This window comes from Parus major, chromosome 5, assembly GCF_001522545.3.
Source record: "Parus major isolate Abel chromosome 5, Parus_major1.1, whole genome shotgun sequence".
NCBI classification, from domain to species: Eukaryota; Metazoa; Chordata; class Aves; order Passeriformes; family Paridae; genus Parus; species Parus major.
This window is the reverse complement of record NC_031774.1, coordinates 50289669-50309702: the sequence shown is the minus strand read 5'-3', so window position 1 is coordinate 50309702 and position 20034 is coordinate 50289669. Positions and strand designations below refer to the sequence as shown.

Here is a 20034-nt window from a genome sequence, read left to right as displayed (position 1 = left end):
CACCTGGCAGTGCAGCTGCTGTACCTGCTGGTAGACTCTCTATGTTTCCCAAGCTACTCTGGGCTTTTTTTTCCCTTCTTTATTTCTTTATTTGAGGGCCCCACATTTTGCCATGCAGCAGGGAAGCTCAGTGGTCCCAAAGAAGCAGAAAGCAGGAAAAGCACAACCCCTCACTCCAGAACTCCAGGGGTTCATTCCAGCAGTGGTAAGTTATGTTTGGAATAGCCTTTGGAACAGAATGAACAGGAAGGAAGTCACAGCTGAGCCTAATCCATGGAGCCTGAAGGGCACAGGAGTCCCAACAGGCATCGAGTCACACTCTGAGCCAGAGGCATCACACATTAACAAAGAGGACACAAGATCAGACATGGCTTCTGAAAAATCTAGAAAAACAGCCTAAATGAAGAGGAGAACCATTAAATCTGGATTTCCTTCAGTGTCAGGTTAGGTGTCCTCTCCAAAACCCTATCTATATTGCACAAATAAGGCTCTGAATTAATATTCAAAAGATTTGATCTAAGAAATACTACCCAACTGTAAGAGCTCCAATACTTCTTTCCATTTATCACATAAATACAAGCATCTATATTGACTCACTGTCCCACCCACACACAATATTAATTAACTCATCCACATTCATACTGTGTTGCCTCACAAGTGTAACTTGAACTCAAAACAAAACAAAACCCCAGGCAAGAAAAAATGAACAAAGACAAACTCCCCAGTGGGTTTAAAGCCATGCCCATGCCAAAGTGAACCAGCCCTGGACATCTCTGACTTTATACCAATGAGCCCTTGATGTTCTCTGCACTGGTACATAAAGTGGCCCCCACCCCTCTGAAGTGCTCCAGTGGAGTTCAGTAGCATTGAATAAAAGATTCTGTAATGTTAAATAAATTCTGTAATGTTGTTAGGAACAGCCTAAGCATACAGGAACAAGACAGGCCTTGGGAGATTGCAGCAACCTGGGAGGGGCTGCACAAACATCACCAGCCTGATTAGAATTCAAGTGATCTTGACAAACTGGAAATACAATCTGGAAAAAGCAATTTAGCATGAACAGCTAGGAATGACTACAGAAAAAACTGCAACATCAAGGTAGGGAACATTGTGGCATGCAGCTGGTCTACTGGAAGTGTCCTGGAGCACATCATGTGTCACAGGCTGCCCATAAGTGAACACCATCATATTGTGTTACGTTGTGTTATGTTGTGTTATGTTTTATGTTATGTTATTTTTGTTATGTTATGTCTCTTGTGAGTATCTGATCTCATATATTCAGATACATGAAAAGACTGTTGTCTGCAAATACCCAGGGTAATCTCCCAGAACTCACTCAGCAAGGCCTTAGGGCTTGGTTCAAGGAACTCCACATCAGCTGAAGAAAGAGGGGGATAAGAAGGTTCAGAGATCAGAAGATAATTATTAATATAATTCAGAGGAAAAAACACTAATTTCTTCCATCTGAAATCCTAGAAGTGCCTACAAAGAGAGAGAAAATATTTTCCCTGACCATTGTGGGAAAACATTAGAATTACAAAACCACTTCTGGTAGAGAAGGTAATTCCTCTGAGACAGATTGCTTGGGAGATCAGAGGATTTGAATAAAAGATTTTTGGCCAAGAACCTTTTAGGTGAAGCTGATCCTTCCAAGGCCTGTGCTACAAGACAGAGATGTATAACATCCAGATTTTCACCTGCAGAGCCCTGCATGTGATTGTAGTTTCTCCCATGGACCCAGGGTATACAAGAGTCACAGAAAATCACTTCCACTTGTACTTGCATAAAATGCTTAAGGAAAATGACCAATGAGGGATTCCTATCTGATCCCAAGTACTGTCTGTAGACATGTGTACCCAGTAAAACCCAAGTTCCTGTTAGGAGGTGGGTGATAGAGCAGCAGTGGGCTGCTCCCAAAGCCATTGATGCTGTGCGAGGGCAGGACCAGCCCATGTACCTGCTCTCTAGTACTGGTCATCCCCAGGTAGGAAAGGGATGTGAAAGAGGGAACTCAAACCATCCTAGAGACACCTTGGTGCTTCATTCAGGTTTTTAGAGAGGAGAAGGAACCCAAATGAGCATTGGATTGGAAGATATGTGTAGTGTCAGGGATTCATTGAATGCTTTGAACACATTGTCTACTTATGAATTTTAATGACAGTCCAAGACCTGCTAAATGTGTTTTATTTTTTGTTTATCTTTGTTTTTTCCTCTAGTAGTAGTTTCAGACTTTGTTGAAAGCATCCCCATCTTTGTTCATTTGTTTGTGTGCTTTCTTTGCACAGAAGGTGAAAGCTGGATTGATTTTTAATGTGCTATTCCACTGCAAGATTCTATCGACTTTTTATGGAGCTGCTGCACCTAAAAACAACTGCCATACCATGGAAAGCAATTAAAGGAAAAAAAAAAAAAGAAAAAAAAAAGGAAATAAAAATCCAGCCATCTGCTTTTCCATTCTGCTTCTGGAATTTACCCTCTAAAAGCAATTTAGACTGTGCAGGCCCTGAAGAAGATCATGTTACTCCAAGCAAAGCTGGAATAGGCTACTTATTGTTCTAGGCCACTGGTGTTCCCCTTTCTCAGACATTGCCTGCAGAAATAACGAGCAGCTTAAACAGGGCTCCCTTTGGAAACTGTCAACAGCTTGAGCTCCCCATTTAAAGGCTCTGGCATCAGGGCACCCTGAAGCCAGGCAATGTTAGCAGGAAAGCAGAATTAATGCAGAGGAACAAGAAAAGCCTGCGGGGAGGGAGAGGCCCCTTGTGCAGCAGTGCTGTGTAAGACAGAGCCAGGGCTCTGCAAAGCCCCATGGGCAGCAGGCTACTCATTTGTGGCTTTGACCACCAAAGATAGGGTCTCATTCCCGTATTTCCCATTGTGCCATGAGGTCAGCATTTCACACAAAGCCCATATCTGCTGGTGTAACACTTCCTCCCCTGTCTGGGACAATATTTTGGGGCGGAGTCTGGTAATAGAATCACAGAATGGTTTGGATGAGAAGGGACCTCAAAAACCATCCAGCTCCAACCCCTCTGCCATGGGCAGGGACACCTCTCACTGGAACTGGTGGCTTGAAGTGGCACTCAATTTGGCCTTGAACACCTCCAGGGATGGGGCATCCACAGTTTCCCTGGCAACATGCTCCAGAGCATTGCCAGCAGGCCGAGGGGGGTGATCCTGCCCCTCTACTCAGCCCTGGTGAGGCACACCTGGAGTGCTCTGTCCTGCTCTGGGCTCCTCAGTACAAGAGGGACATGGAGCTCCTGGAGCGAGTCCAGCTGAGGGCTACAAAGTTGATGGAGGGACTGGAGCACCTCTCTTAAAGGTGAAGGCTGATGGAACTGGGCCTGTTCAGCCTTGAGAAGAAACCACTGAGAAGGGACCCCATCAATGTCTGTGAGAATCTGAAGGGAGGGTGTCAAGGGGATGGAGCCAGGCTCTTCTTGGTGGTGCTGAACAAGAGACAATGGGCAGAAATCGATGCACAGGAAGTTCTACCTGAACATGAAGAATTCCTTTACTGTGCAGTGATTGCAGACTGGAACAGATTTTCCAGAAATGGTCTAGAGTTTTGCCTCAATGAAGATATTCAAGAACTATCTGAATGCAATCCTGTGCCACCTGCTCTGGGCTGACCCTGCTTATGCAGGAAAGTTGGACAAGATGACCCACTCTGCTCCCTTCCAACCCAAGCTGTGCTGGGAAGCTCTCCCTGGACTCTTCTCCAGGCTGAACAGCCCTGATTCCTCAGCCTTTCCTCCTAATAGGTCTGACAGGCATTTTTACCCCTGCTAAAAGGAGGCACCCTCTCCAAAGTCCTCATGATATCAGCTCCTCAGGCTTTCCAGCCACAAGCACTCAGGGGTGCCTCTCCCAAGGAAGCAAGACCACCCAGGACAGCCTCCCCAAACCACCCAAAACAACTGAGGTGCTACGGATGCTCCACGAGAGGGATGCTCTGCCCCCTCCATCCTCCAACCACCACCTCCCCAGCCTCCCAGGTTTTTTTCACCCTTTACTTCTGCTTCATTACGCAGCTGTCGCAGAGAAAGCAGCGACAGGCTGAAGGCGGGGGGAGAGGGGGATGTCGGAGCTGCCGAAGGGGAGCCCCATCTCGGCACCCCCCAGCCCGGCACTCGCATCTCGGTGCCGTCCCTCGCCGGGAGCCGCCCCCGCTCGGCCGCCAGTGGCCGGGGGCGGCCGGGGGGGAGTTGTCCCTTCGCCCCCGCCCCCGGAGGCGCGGCCCGGCCCCTGGGCAGGGTAGAAAGGGCTGGGCGGTGGGTGCGCGGCACAGAGCAGAGCAGAGCGGGGAGCGCAGGGCCCACGCTGCCGGCATGGCTCTGGATTTCCTGGCGGGATGTGTTGGCGGTGAGTGTCCGGGTCTGCAAGGGGAAAATAATCATTAAAAAATGGTGGGGAAGGGGGAGAAAAAGGGGAAAGGGGAGGGAGGGAGAAGGGGGTGAGGGGAAAAGAATATTAAAAACCAAGCAGAAAAGAAAAGCTGAAGAAGGGAGAGAGGAGAAGGGGGAAATATAAAGGGTAGAAAAGGCGTAGAAGGGGATAGAGCAAAATGTTTTTGAAATGCGGAAGAAAGGCAGGCAGGTCGGCGGGGAGGGCCGGGCGCGGCGCTGTTATTTTGGGAGCGGAGGATGGTGCCGGGGCCGATGAGAGCGGCCCCCGCTGCAGCCGGGGCCGAGCCCGGGGCCGCGCTCGGGGGTTCCCGGGGGCGCGCACCGACCGCGCCGGGCTCTGCCAGGGGACGGGGGCAGCGGCGAGCTCGGGAACCCCGACCTGAGCACAGCGACCCCGGGCAGCTTTAAGATGGAGAGAAGGCGGACACGCGTCCTGCGCTTCCCCGCGCATCTGCGGCCGGCCTGCCGCCTGCTATATTTAGCAGATATTAGATTGTGTTCAGGAGAATTATTCTCGCGTCTTTTCGGGTATTTGCGCTCGCTGTTTTCCTGCCAACTTGGCAAATGTGCCTTTTTTCGGCGTCTCTCTGATTTCGTCCTGGTGCTGCTTGTCCTGCCAGGGTTCCCTCGGGGTCAGCCGTGCCGCTGGCCTTTCCGTGCCGAGCACAGTGCGCGCTGCTGTTTTTCTATCTTGGGCTGTGTCGCTGCTGGCCTCAGCCAACCTGGGCTGCAGCGTGCTGGAGCAGGCACTGTGCTGCTGCCACGGCTTCCCCGGGGAAGGAGAGACGGGGGGAGGAACGAGAGCCCTCCTCCCTCAAACGGGGAAGGTGCGCTGACGCTCCGCGCTTCTCGCTGTGCTCAGCGGTCATTAAGGACTGCCGGGTCACAGAATGCAGAGCCACAGGAGTCAGTGCCTCAGCCTGTGTGTGCAAAAAGCCCGTGTTCACATTGGTGTAGCTAATAGCCCTGCACGTGACTTCTAAAAAGTCCTTTGATGCCAGAATAAAGCAGAGGTTTTTAGGAATGCGTGGTCCCTCTGCAGGTGCTGCTGTCACGACTGGAAGGGCTGTAGGCGGAAAGCAGGAATGTTCTGCTGCCTTTAGAGGTGTTTACGTGTTTTCTGTGCCTGCACAGAGCAATGTGAACATGAAATATTGTCCTTTAGAGGAAACCTGCATTTTCTGCCCACTGCACTTGCCTCGAGCTGAGGCCAGGCACCGTGGCTGCCCATTCCATATGGTGTGGCACAGTCTGCAGTCACACAGCTCAGCCCCTGCCTGCGCCTCAGAGGCTTCCTGAGAAGCATAAAGACACCTGGTACTGGCCTGAAGGGTTGAATTGTAGATCTCCTATCTCCTGACTTGGTGGGATGCTCTTTAACTGGTTTGCAAACCATGTTGTGCACCCACACCTCAGGCTGGTGGTCCTGCTTGGGCTGTTGTAGTCCCAGACCCAGGAGGAAACTTCAGAGTAATAACCATGGCATTTGATTCATTTCAGGTGCTGCTGGTGTGCTGGTGGGACACCCCTTTGACACTGTTAAGGTGGGTTGATTATGAAATATATTTGCCTCTAAGTAGAAAACTTAGTTTCTCCAAGGAGTGGGGGAGGAAAAAAAAATCCCCAGACACTGTAGGAGTGTAAATCTGCCTGGGAAAGCTTGGAGCAAGCCTCCACAGCTACTCTTTTAGGTTCTTCAATTTCCAGTTCTTCAGAAGTGAAAACTTAGTAACATAAGCCTTGGCCTTAAACTGCGAGTTCAGTGCAGTAACAATGTGGTATTTGGAAATCCATCTTTGCATTGAACTAAATTTTGTTTGAAGTTTGCTTCTCTGCAGCTGTTCAACACTAACTGCAAAAATTGCCTCTCTCTGCATTTGTAACTCAAACCCACTTTAATAGTAGGTTGAAAGATTGGAGTTTTGTTTTCCCCTCAAGCTCTGCTATTACTGCTTAATTTGTAGCACTAGGTGGAAGTCAATAAAAATCCACAGTATGGAGCTTGCCTGGGGGGCGTTTCCTCCAAGTATTATTATATGTTTTTACAACTTTCCAAGTTCAGGTTGGTTTTCTGGTGGTTAGTTGTGTGTGTTACACATTCTTCATCTACCATAAATACAAGATTTGAGATCTCCTGGAAGGCCCCTCAGCCAGGGCTCTCAGGAGTCCAAGCCCATCTTTCAGAACAGAATGACAATTTGAGTCATCTTTTGGCAGCCTTATCGAAAGTCTTGCACTGAAGACCAGAAGGGATATCTGTGTATTCCCTGCTAAAGTAATATATCAGGTCACTTGACTGCAGCAGACAGCATGCCACATAGTAGTATATTTGGAATACCTTTACCTTGCTGAATTCAGATATGCAAAGGCTGTGGGCTGACTGTGTTACTGAGGGCCCTGCTATATTCTGTATTCCAGAGCATGGTTCATTCAATACAGAATTCCTGAGTTAGTGGAAAGTAATCCTCCTTGCAAGCTTGCAGTGCAAGCTGCTCAAACAGTGAAATCTGTCTTTTTGTTGCTCAGAATGTGGTAAATTTGACAGTTAAATAATTCAGCTGAATTCTAGAATATATTTTCAGGGATGGCATCATCCAGACTCGCACAATTTTTATTATGGTGGTACAGGGCCAGCTGTCTTTTTCTCTCCCATCCTGCCAAGTTTTACATGCTTAACTGAAGGTGATCACTCATTTCATTGAATCCAGTAACACTGCTAAAATTCTATGCTCAGACTAAAGGTAACCATGTGTGGGTTTTTTACTTGATGGGCTTTTGATGTTTTTTGGGTTTTTTTTTTTTAAAGAGGCACAGCTTCTATTGCATGAAACATTTAACTGTAAAAACATGAGCTCCCATGATGGTTTCAGCAGATGTATCATTGCAAAATCGATGTATCAGCTTTGGAAAAAAGCATCTTGCTTTACAATAAAGCAAATAATTTGTTTCTAAACATTTTATGAAATCCAGCGTGACACATGATATTTTCATATCCTTTAGAAGGTATTGTAGGTGTTTATTTTGTTAGAGCAAATACTAATGTTTGTATTATTGCATAGTCTCCACTGTACGTGGAAAAACTAACCACCTTTTAAGGAAAAAAAAAAGACATTGCATAACTTGTGTATGTATATGTGTTGAGAATTAACTTTTTATTGTTCTGCAGTGTTTAAAGGGCTACCTGGTAGTCACCTTAGACTGTGCATTTTTAATACAACTGAACAATGGGAAAGCTGCATAGATAAGCCAAAGTTTTACTTCTGTCTTGGCATTTAAGTTCTTCTCTTTTTTGGCTGGTGCTCATGTTTCACTGAGCGGGGAGGGGGATGGTGGGACACACAGGGAGACATTAAGCTGTGAAGTCACCCTGCAAAACCTGCAACTGAGCTGACCTCAGAACTGGCAAACTCTTTATCCCTGGTTTGTTGATGTAATGTATAAAATTGCTTTTTTGCTTTTAACTGCCTTTACTTTCTGAGCTAGGGGCTGTCTTCATTAACAGCAAAAGTGTTACTTTGTTGTAGATGACAGATAAGCCTCATCACGGGAGAGTTACCTAGTAAGTATAGCCCAGGTGAACACTTCTGTTTCTCTCAGTCTTAATTTATTCCCAAATGTATTAGTTCAAGTAAAGAACTGAAAGACCTATGAAGCCTTTTCCCTTTTTAATTTTAAACTGATGTGTCCCTCTTCTACAGCTATGGCATGGAGGGAGCGGGGTTTAAATATCCCTTTTTTTTAAATGTAGTTTTATTCTGAACCTTCTTTCTGCTATGCATTTCTGGCTGTACACACTACCACACACAGTGCCTCTAAAACTGAATCTCAGACACACTGCTGTTGAGGCCTTATCCACTACATGTTCTTGGATGATGTTTTCATTGCTCAAATACTTCTGAAGTCACTGATTTCCCACATTATTGAGTGCTTGGACTGTTTTGAGGATGTAGTGGTTTGGGTTTTTTTATTTAGTCTTGAGTGCCTTTATGCAAGTCTTCAGTGATGTGAAATTAGTGGGTGTTATTATTGGACCTAAAACCTCAGTAACAGTGTTTTCCAATAAGAAGGAAGATAAAATATTGGGAATGAATGGAAGAGGTGGATAAACCTTGCACATGATTCATCTTTCCTATAGCTGTACATGCTAAGGAGCTTGTTGAATAAGGCATTAACATGCATGAAAATGCAAGTTTGATGTGCACTCATCGTGGCAGTCTGCTAATGTGGGTACCCTTATGTGACCAGTACTGTGCTCAAGAGAAAGAGGTTTTTCATTCTTAGACCTGGGGAGTCAGCACTCTAAATATTCTACCCTACAGAAAAGCTTAATTGGTTAATATTTCCCAAATTATTTAGACAAAAATAGAGGGAGCTGTGTGCCCCTAGGAAATTCAGCCCATAGATATGACTAATTCTAAACTATTAAACATAAGAAAAGATAAAATAAGGTTTCTAAGCTGCAAATCTCCCAAAGCCCATGTATGTGGAAGTCACAGACAAGGTTTGAAACAATAACAGTAAACTCTAGAGTAAAACCTTTGTTTGTGCAATTGTGACAGCTTGTTAAGATTTGCCTTTGCTTGTGGACCTGCTTCTTCAACAGTTTTGACAGTCTGTCTACCCCCCAAAAGTCACTTGAAGTGACAAAGGATTTATTTTCTTTGAATCCTACTGTAAGCCTGCTTTTAGTTCTGAGATGTGGCAAGACCCAAAGCGACCTCAGCCTCCCACTATGGCGAGCATATGTTAATGTATATACTAAAATGACACTGAAAACTAAAGTTCTGATTTACAAAGCATAAAATAACATGTTGTAGGAAAAATACTAAAACTGTTAATTTCTTTTTGCTTTGAAGAAAGCTAACCTGAATATAGGATTTAGACAAACCACCTCCATAAATAATTTTCTAGACACACATATTACAGGTCTTTCATTGCTGTGGTGGTGTTTTTCATTACTTTAGGCAACCATGAAAAAAAATTAAGTTCAGGAATCTTTCACATAGGTGTAAAAATTTTCTCTTTTGCTCAGAGTAAGAGACTGAAGCTTTTTGTCCTGGAGCTGCAGCAGCAGCATTACATGGTTGATAGGCATCTTTTCTGAAAAAACACTGCAGGCCTCCATGCAGGAGATCAAACAGAGATTTGTAACTTTATCATTCCAGTGAAGTCAGCTTACTGAGTTCACTGCTGAGTGTAGAGCCCTGCCTGAGCTAGGTAGAACTGAGACTCTTTCAAAGTGTACTGAGGGCAAATAAGCATGAAAAAACAGAATTGGAATTTTCCATTATAGGTTAAAAAGCATCCAGAAAAGGCATCTCTCCTAAGACCACCAGTTACAGTAGCATTTATCCCGCCAGCAGAACATACTTTTTCAGTTTTGGAAAAGTTAATTGATTGCTAACATTTAAAGGTTTGAAACAGCTACACCCTCACCAATTGCTTGCATTTAGCAGGCAAAAAAAACTAAAACAGACTAAAATTTAAAAGGACAAATGGCTTTTTACTCCTTCCCTTATGCAATGACATCTTAAGAGTCACTGCCCAGCTACCTGCTTAAAAAAAAAAAATCAGATCTCAATGAATGGGCCCAAATCTGGCATTTAGAAACACTATGAGTATTGTTGAAAGTTTCCATCCCTTTAAAATTATCCTAATCTCGTGCTTCACTTGCAATTAATTTTTTTTCATTAAATTGTCTCATGTTTGCACAGGTATTCTTTAGTGTGAACAGAAGTATTCTTGTCAGCTAAAGAAAGACCCTATTGTAGCCTGTACTGGAAAGCATCTGTTTGAAATTCTACATGTCAATCCACTTATTGGTTTGCTAATAGTCACAAGAAGTTAATGATCCTCTTCCCTCATGTTTTCACCCAAAAAAAAGAACCTTAATTCAAAACACTTAGACAAGATTTTTCAAATTATTGTGCCCCATATGGCATTCCAGTGTCCAGCCCGTGCTCTGGCATATGCATTGCTGTAGCAAATCTCCACATAGGTACCAGACAGGGTAGCTTATCCTTTAGGCTGTTCCTGATGTACAAATTGGTATCTCACACAACTTTTTATAGGTTCGTCTGCAAGTTCAAAATGTAGAGAAACCTCTCTACCGTGGGACTTTCCATTGCTTTCAGTCCATCATAAAGCAAGAATCTGTAAGTACAAAATTACTGCTTTGTGTATTTTTATTTTTTTAAATCTTTGTCTATTTTGGCTCAGGAGGGTGGGAAAGCTGTTAAAAAGCTGACAAATGTTGAAGATCAACAGGTAAAGCATGCTCTGAACCTCACATGACTGTAGGGCAGAGATTGTAGTCAGAACTTTGCCAGAAATCTTCTAAAGAAGATCACAAAGTCAGAAGATGGTATTTTGAGGTTAACTTTTTAAATAAAATGTTATTTAAATAACTAGTTTTCTGAAAATCTATGCTATGAGTGAAGAAATTGGTGAGGTGTTTTTGCAGCTGAAACTTTAGGACCATTGTTAAAGCTGACTTCCGGCTCTAAGTAAGCTATTTAAAAAGAAAAATTGTAAAATTTGCCAGAAAACTTTCCTCTGGGTAAAGTAATATTTTCTAGATGTGTTCAGCTATATTTTTGTACTGCTAAATTGCTTAGATGTTTGTGTCCTAGGCAAAGATGAAATTGTTATTACAAAACAAAGTGATCCTGATGTGGCCACTGTTAAAAAGCTGGGGTACAAGGGAGAGCCAGCAAGGCTGTGTGCTGCTGTTTGAGGTTACCCACACCCCTGTTAAAAACAGTTTCTCCTCTCTTCTTCCATTAGGCTTTTGGACTCTATAAAGGTATTGGGTCACCAATGATGGGACTTACGTTCATTAACGCGCTGGTGTTCGGTGTGCAAGGAAACACCCTTCGTGCTCTGGGCAAAGACACTCCTCTGAACCAGTTCCTTGCAGGGTCAGCAGCTGGGGCCATCCAGTGCATCATCTGCTGTCCCATGGAGCTGGCAAAGACACGGATGCAGCTTCAAGGAACTGGAGAATATAAACTAAAAACAAAGAACTACAAAAATTCTCTGGACTGTTTGATCAAAATCTATCAAAAGGAAGGGCTGAGGGGTATCAACAGGGGCATGGTGTCTACCTTCATAAGAGAAACTCCAAGCTTTGGCTTTTACTTCCTGACCTATGACTGCATGACTCGGTATTTAGGCTGTGAAGCTGAAGACAGTTACGTTATTCCCAAGCTGCTGTTTTCCGGAGGGATGTCGGGAATCGTGTCGTGGCTCTCAACCTATCCCATGGATGTGATCAAATCCCGGCTGCAGGCCGATGGAGTCGGAGGTGTCACCCAATACAACGGCATCCTAGACTGTGTCAGGAAGAGTTACCATGAGGAAGGCTGGAGGGTGTTCACGAGAGGTCTCACTTCCACACTTCTCCGTGCTTTTCCCGTCAATGCAGCTACCTTTGCTACTGTCACTGTGTTCCTAATGTACATGAAGTCAGATGACAACCTTCCTGAATGTGAACCAGGTCCAGTAATCCATCAGCCTTCCAGTTTGTGAAACACCTATCTTTGTTCTCCTCATCCAAAGCCCTGCTGGTTGGGTTTTGTGAAACACCAACACTTGACCCACACAAGTAGTGTAGATTTATGCTGTCTGTATAAAGAATTCCTAAATGTGTCAAATTAGGATTTCATCTCACTACTTGTATAAACAGCATCTTGCCTTATTCAGGACTCCATATCTAGTAGTATTCAAGTGAGAGGGGGACCTGCTTTTAGAAGGTTGCTGTTGTGGCTCCAGAAGAGGTTCTGGAGAGTGTTCTAGCACCAGAAATCGAGTTTTCTTTCACTCAGGTTTTGAATGACTAAGTTGAGTTGAACGCAGAAATGTTTTCATGAAAGAAATACTCATTTTGTATGTGACAGGAGTAAGTGTGCTCCTCGAAGGTGAAGAAGGGGGAAGAAGTTTAATGGTGGAGGTGTTTTGTAGGTAACCCTGAACTGTAAAGACAAGGACTAGCATTCAGCTAGTCCTGTGTTTTACTTTTCTATGTCAATGGTCTTAGTAGCAACTTTTGTTCACACTGATTTGTAAAAAAAAAAAGGAAAAAAAAAATATCTGTACCTAAGTTAGTCCCTGACATTTTGGCTTTGAATAAATATCTTAAGCACAAAGTTAGCATCTACACTCAAATGCACTTGTTCCTTTAAATCTCAAGGCTTGTAAGGATTATGGGAAACTCAAATCTAGTAGGACTGGTGTTGTTTGCCCTCACCTCTGTTTCTCCTTTGGTGGGTGCACGGACTGTATTGAGTTCAGTCCAGTGGACTTTGTTCTCTGAAGTTAATGCAACTTTGCACCACTTCTCCCAACATGCCTCATAGCAGCCAGTGATGTACAGAAGTCAAAGTGCTGCCTGTGGTATTGCACAAAATGTTTGTGGTTGCAATGTTAGCGTAGCAGCTTGAAGTATCTTAGAAATACATACATATTTAGGACTGGAGGTTTCATACCTTTCCAGAAAATAGGGGTGTAAGTGTCTGAAATGGTTGCTGTTCAATACACTTGCATTATGAATTTAAACAATACTGATTTTTATGATTTTTAGTTACAGTGCTACTGGAAAGAAGACTGAAAAGGGTTTTAAAGAAATGAATTAGCCAAAGAGCTACAAACAGTTAAGATTTGAGCTAAAAGCTACACATATTTGGCACAAATAGCCAGGAGAAAGGACAGTATGTGTGTGAGTAATGTTTTAAAACATATCAAACTAGTTCAGTAAGTACAACTTGTTACAATTTTGGTTGGGACAAGTGCAATATGTGTTTAATTTATATGAATTTTCTAAAGAAGCGTTATTTCATAGCATTTTGCACTGTAACAAAATATGCTGGAGAAATCTGTAAAATTGGTATGTCTTTTTATACCTTGAAGGTATGGTGGATGTTTTAGTGCCTACTTGCATTGAGATTCAAATTGAATGTTAAATTTGTCTACTAAGCTGCATCTGCACAACAAATCACAGCAAAAACCATTTACACCTTTGTACAGGAGTATGTTAATTCTTGTATATATATTGAGGGAATAAATTTTTTAAAAATTTTGCCTTTGCTTCTTTCAAGTTGTTTTTTTTTAATGTTTTGTTTTTGTTTTTTTTGTGTTAAATTGAGTGTGTGTAAGGATGGGGTTTCTGCTTTTTGCCAGGGGAAACTTGCTCCACATCTGCCTTCTGTGCACCACTGGGAAGGGTGGGGTCTTGCTCTGGGCTCTGGCTTAGGCCCCATCACTGGAACAAAGAAAGTAAGTTGCCTGGCCTCACTTCTTCAAACTGACCTTTCCTCTACTGAAAGAACAATCCTCCTTTTAGAGCCGAAGAGCTGCCTCTTTGCTTAGATGCTTCCTCTTCTGCATATATATATATATTCTATAAAATCAGATTTATTTGGTTTAATCTGTGCTGACCAGCAGCAACACTCCACAAGTGGGGAAGACAAGTTTTGGGTCCCTGCAGGATCACATCAGAATCAAGTACCAGGCATCCATAACCTCTCTGGGCAGCATGTTCCAGCACCTCACCACCCACACAGAAAAGAATTTCTCCCTAATACCTAATCTCAATCTACTCTTTCAGTTTAAAACTGTTGCCCCTTGTAACTCCATGCCCTTGTAAAAAGTCCTTCTCCACCTTCCCAGGAAGTCCCCTTTAGGTGCTGGAAGGTGTCCTCAGAGACTTCTCCTCTCCAGGCTGAACAGCTCCAATTCTCTCAGCCTGTCTTCAAAGGCAAGGTGCCCCAGCCCTCTGATGATCTTTGTGTCCCTCCTCTGGACTCACTCCAGTGGGTTTGTGTCCTCCTCTTCAGAGGTTATTTCAGGTACTGGTTCCACTAGTTCTTCTTAAGGGGTAGATACATGTGGCTGACACAAACCCTGTCAAGCATCAGTTTCCTGGATCAGAAAAGAGCAAGGCCACCACCTCTCCACCTGACCATGACCAGGGTCAGTTCCAGTCAAGTACCTTTTGTTCTCTCAGCAGGAACAACAACTGTGTTCAACATTGAACTATGGAACAGAAACAAAAACCTGGACTAAGCAAACAGTGTCTCCTTAGAAGACTAATACCATCAAAACAGAAAAGGGCTATACAATGTTTTACTTGCAGTGCTTACTAAAGCATTCTTTCCAGAAATTCATCCATCTGGAACTTAAATAATCAGTAGCAGACACTGGATGTTACTCAACAAGCCTGAGAAGAGGCTAAAGCCAGCTTTCAGCCTTGTCTGATGTCACTTGCTTGAAATCCATGTGACTTCTAACTATTAAATCAAGCTAGACAATAGGCTCAGTATTTAAATTATGATACAGTTCTTTCCTGATAGACTTTTTGAGATGTGAGCCAATTCAGACAGAACTACAACCTGCCTTCACAGATCCTCATTTCCACACTATTAGCAAGCAATTCCCAAATAACTGAAGGGATGAAGAATGTAAAAATCAGTGAAAATGGAACTTACTCCCAAGTCCCTCTGCCTTCTTTCTTAAACTAGATGAGTCATGCCAGTTTTAGAAGTTATAGCATAAACATGTCCAATTAGGACAAGAGGGGAAAAATTATGCATGCATACTGCTTCTTGACCAAGTTACTATAATAGAATGAGTGAAATTTATCAGGTCTGTAACGTGACAAGTTTTTTGTCCTCTCAGCCTTGTCTTTCTCTGCATATCTGCAGTGATAGGACAAGTGGTAACCGCCTTTAGCTGAAAGAAGGCAGGTTGAGTTTGGATATGAGGAAGAAATTCTCCACTGTGAAGGTACTGAGGCCCTGGCACAGGTTGCCCAGAGAAGCTGTGGGTGCCCCACTCCTGAAATTGTCCAAGGCCAGCCTGGATGGGGGTCTGAGCACCCTGGTCTAGTGAAAAGTGTTCCTAACTGTGACAGGGGGTGATGGAATTGGATGATCTTTAAGGTTCCTTTCAACTCAAGCCATTCTAGGATTCTATGATAAAACTTTTTATATGGTTCAGGTAAAAGGGTAGCAAGACATTCAAGGGATGAAAACCTGTCCACTGCAGGTGCAGCACCAGCAGCATACTGGGAAAAAGACAGAGACACAAATGTAAACGTTGACCTTGCAAAGAAAAGAGGTGTTTGTTTTTGAAGTTATATTTATTATTATGCTGGAAAACAGATGTTAACAGTTCAATTATCTGCTGTTAGCCCAACTTTTAATTCGTGGACAATTAAAGAACAATTTAAAACCCAGAAGAGTGTCAAACACCCTCAGATTAGCAAAATGTGCAGTTAAACCCCTCTTCTACCAGAAAAACAGGCAGAGAAAATAGAAGCTTACCCCAGTCAACATGCCCTATCAAACACCACAGCCATGGAGACAGATGAAAGGTCTGAGGGGCTCAGAGGCACAGCAGGAGATCAGGGAAACAGAGAACTTGCTGGGCCAAATCTAAGGGAAACAGCCTTTGATATCAAGAAGCAGCAAACTGCTCCTTTCCATATTCAGGAATTTATGTGTGTCCATGGGCAGTAGGGGAGACAAGCAAAGGAAAATAAGCCATTTTCATCTTCCCAGTGCAACTGCTTTTCAATTTTTGTATTAGTGATTTCCTCACTAATTACAAAAGTGGTCATCACTAACAGAAAAAAAGTGATATAATATGCACAATAATACATAAGATATACAGTAAAAGCTTTTCTACTTGTAGTTTATTACTAGTTTTAACTGAACTGACCTGGAAAGCAATTTTGAGCTATACAGGTTCATCAATAAATAAACTGAAATCAAGGCAAGATCTGCAGTGGACACTAATGCCCTATAGATTGACATAAATGGAAGAATGTCAAGTTTGAATGTTCACAAAATATTCTTAGGGTCTATAAAATGTAACAACTAACACAGCCAAATTGCTTAGTTATCATTCACTATTATAATTTATTATGACTGTTTTTCTTACTGTAAGAAGCACACTGCATTTTTTATTGACAGTAAAAATAGACTTGTACCATTTAAGCTACATCCATGTGTCAATCAATAAAATACTGAAAGCATAATGAAGCCTGACCTCAATGGTCTGCACCATTTCCTCTATATATCAGAATAGAAGCAATAACTTGGCCAGAGTAAAGTTGTTACAAAATAAAATGAATATTCTTTTTCTAGGATCTGATCTATTATCTTGAGCAGAGATTTATTGTAGTGTATTTATTCAGTGTTGCAATCACTTTCTTCCTTGTCTACTCAAATACCTTCCTGAGGTATTTTCACTTAGGAAGAATCTGTAAGAGGTGCTTTTCAAACAGGCCACTAATAAGGTTCAAACTTTTTAAATGCAGTTAAAGAAGGTAAATGTAAAAATTACTTCTACCCTTAAATTAATCCAGGTAGTGCTTCCCTACCAGTTCTTAATTGAGAGACTGGACACATTTTCATTTCACACTCTGGAAAAAACTGAGATGAAATCCCCTGTCCCTAACCTATGCAGGAGGAAAAAATAAAAACAAGCAAACCAACCAACCACACAAGAGGAAAACCTAAACATCTCCCATAAATATTCCTTACAATTCGCTTTCAAACCAGAAACATTTGTGTGTCCTTTGAAGCTATGGGAGTCACTGGATTCACATTAATCCATTGGAGATTCAGTCAAAGAATCAGTTAAGACTGAAAACTGAAGGATTCTATATCAAAAGGCCAAATTTTCTGTTTTGCTGAGAAAAAAATAAATGTGTTGAAAAAATAAGTCAAAGCATAAGCTGCATGCTGCCCCACATGTGAGGCAGTCAAAACCCTTGTAAACCAAAACTGGCACTAGCAAGGTCAGTGAGGTCCTTGGCAAGTCCATCTTGCAGCTCTAAAGGACACCTGACTTAGTAAACCCTTAAATCAAAACACTAACCAACAAGGCAGCTTTCCACAGATTTGTCTTTCAACCAGCTCCTGAGATGAGCTTTAGCCAAAGGACATTAGGACCTATCTGGTCACCAAGATCTTTTGTGTATGTATTTTCCACTATTTAACAAGCACTACATATTATGCCACAGTCTTCACATACTCTATCATTTATCTCAAAAATATTTGTTCTCCGCATCCTTCAGAAATAGACATTTTCTGTGGGCCTGCTGCAGGGAGGAAAACAGGCTACTTGAGATCTCTGATCCCCCAAAGAGCAGCAATGAAGGACTCCAATGCAACACTGGTCGTGTTCTGCAGCCTCTGCAATGGCCTTGCACACATTATGAGCAGCAACAGGTCCTAATTGCCTCAGAAGAGCTTGGACATTTTAGGACACCACTGCTGGAGAGAAGCAGTGATGTTTTACAGGTCCGGCAGTTAACCAAAATAGCCACTCACAGCTGAATGTGCATTCATTAACACCACTGATCACTGGATTTCCACATTACTCCCTATTTAACATTAATATTTGATATATGTATGTATATATGACCCATGTCACACTCAAGAGTTTTGATTTACAGTCTTTCATTTTCATTGCCCTGCTTGAATGCACAAGCACACTCGGGACTCTCAGAAATCAGCACACAACTGTACTTCTTATACTTCTGAGTGCCCTGTGGGTAATTTACTCTTCCACACTGGCATGCTCCAGGACTGTCAAGATCCACAGAACGCCACAGGACACCCTGCACACGCTTGAGCTGGCAAGGGCACCCTGACACTGCCATTCTGTCTGCTGGCCAAGCCATGCAAACAGGTAATTCACTGCCATCTCCTGGCAAACCGCTACCCGGGAGCTTCTGAACAGACTGAAACAAAGCACTGACATAGATGCCACCTGATACCAGACTGATTAGAGAGGAATCACACTTAAACCTACAACATCACTTAACTGCTGGGCAAAAGGAGCACACATAAATCCTGCAAGGACACCACAGACTCTCCATCCCTGTCTCTCCCCCCCAAAATTCAGCAACATTTGGACAGAACTTCAGACTTGCTCCTGAGGAGAGCTCCCAGCAGACACATACACGTGGTGAGAACAGCAGCTCACAAGAGGGTATCATGTCCACACAACAAAAGCTGTGGTACCCAACCAGCACCCAGGCTTAGAGCTTTTCTCTTAGAAAAAGTAACAGAAGACTTGGAAAACCCTAAAACAGATGTCTAAAAACCAGTTGCTATAAGGAATCTTATTCATTTACCTACAGCTAAAGAGTGTTTTCCTGCTACTTCAGGTGAAGCCAATACCTGAAAAATTCACATTAATTCTTATACACGATCTGACGTGCTTGCCCCAAAGAAAATTCTTTCTAGACAATTTTCAGAGAAAAGGACTGAGAGAAATTCCAAGGTAAACTGCCTTAATAATATAGGATCATTGAGAGTACACATAAAAGCTGGCTTGCCTTAGGCAAAGAGAATGAAGTTGAGAAAAGGACCACTGATTGAATTACCTTACAAAATTGAACTAGTAGCCATCCAGGTGGCATTTAAGCATTGCTGTAAATCACACTCTTGCAACCTGACACTAGACCAATTCATATTATCAAACTGAATATTGAATAGTGTAATATAAGGACATACAGTCCTGCTCTGTTCATGTTTGTCTTTACAGATCACTGTGCAGATGTTTCTGCTTGTGTTCAGCAGCAGGGCTGCACTCCCCCTGCTCTACTTCATTTTCCCTTTCTTTTGCCCTGGGACTTTCCTAAGGAAAGTATTATTTTTTAAAGTATTCGATTTACACAGCCAGGAATAAGAATACTGAAATCCAACTCTTATGTTCCTGCCTGCAAAATTCACACCCCACATTCAGTTTTGAAATCCACCCCAGGTTCCCCTCCATAGCTTTAAGTGCTCCAGGAACATTAGTGCAGAAAAGCTGACATAAACATACTTCACTCCTCCCCTCATGCCACCATTACACAGCAGATTTTAGAAGGCGCTGTAGAGAGGAGAAACATCTTAAACTTAGAATAAGTGCCATCATTATAGATGGCACATTATAGACCAACCAATGGCAGTAGCAGCTGCCACTTGACTGATTAAGACTTCCCACAGATCTGTCTAGGAGCACTGATGAAAACTCCAGATTTTCTAAATTTTTCTAAGGCATTAAGGAAACACTTGGAAGAATGATATTCAGCACATACTATCCTCGAATTTATGCATCTTAATTGAGTAGAAAAACCAACCAGCCCCAGTTTTTCCAGAGCATACTGACAAAATATCCTGTGAGCTATGTGATGAGCACATGGAAGCACCTGTTATTACCACTCCTGTGCCTCTTTATCTAGCACTTTGAAAGAAATCACTTTCTTCAAACATTTTAAAGCCTCAATACTTTTGCCATTTCTGGTAATTATTGCATCTTTAGCTTTACACCTCCTGTGGAATTAGCAGAAAGTATCTCCACTTGCCTTTAAAACTACATTATTGCTGACAAGCTGTTAGGATGTGTTTGGTATTTGGCTTTGTTGATTGACAACTTGCAGCCATTAAGGGGGAAAGTCAAAATGCACTACCTCAATTCCACAGTGACCCTCTTCAAAGAGAAGGTAACTAAAATTCAGTGCAGATTCAGCCGAGGCCCTGGTGCTCTGTTTCACTAAGAATTCATTATCTCAGCATTTCAAATCTGAACCTGTAGTCCTCCTAGAACCTTTTCAAGAAACACT

The 20034-nt window shown here is 42.9% G+C and overlaps 1 protein-coding gene across 3 annotated transcripts; it reads left to right on the top strand.

The window, feature by feature from the left end:
• The first annotated feature begins 4265 nt into the window (after positions 1-4265).
• Positions 4266-13490, top strand: SLC25A29 (solute carrier family 25 member 29). Of its 3 annotated transcripts, XM_015631991.2 has the most exons (5): positions 4269-4368; positions 5913-5956; positions 7937-7971; positions 10484-10567; positions 11199-13490. In XM_015631991.2, the coding sequence occupies exon 5, from the start codon at positions 11232-11234 to the stop codon at positions 11940-11942; it is 711 nt and encodes a 236-aa protein (XP_015487477.1). In that variant the 5' UTR covers positions 4269-4368; positions 5913-5956; positions 7937-7971; positions 10484-10567; positions 11199-11231; the 3' UTR covers positions 11943-13490. The 3 variants fall into 3 exon arrangements, with proteins under 3 accessions (XP_015487475.1, XP_015487477.1, XP_015487476.1); XM_015631989.2 differs by lacking the exon at positions 7937-7971 and having other exon boundaries at positions 4266-4368; XM_015631990.2 differs by having other exon boundaries at positions 5913-7971.
• The last annotated feature ends 6544 nt before the right edge of the window (positions 13491-20034 follow it).

Excerpts from the sequence above, each read along its gene's own strand:
- SLC25A29 (XM_015631989.2), top strand. The coding sequence starts at position 4,335 with ATGGCTCTGGATTTCCTGGCGGGATGTGTTGGCG. Across the intron at positions 4,369-5,912 it reads CCTGGCGGGATGTGTTGGCG|GTGCTGCTGGTGTGCTGGTG; the intron begins GTGAGTGTCCGG and ends GATTCATTTCAG. Across the intron at positions 5,957-10,483 it reads ACCCCTTTGACACTGTTAAG|GTTCGTCTGCAAGTTCAAAA; the intron begins GTGGGTTGATTA and ends AACTTTTTATAG.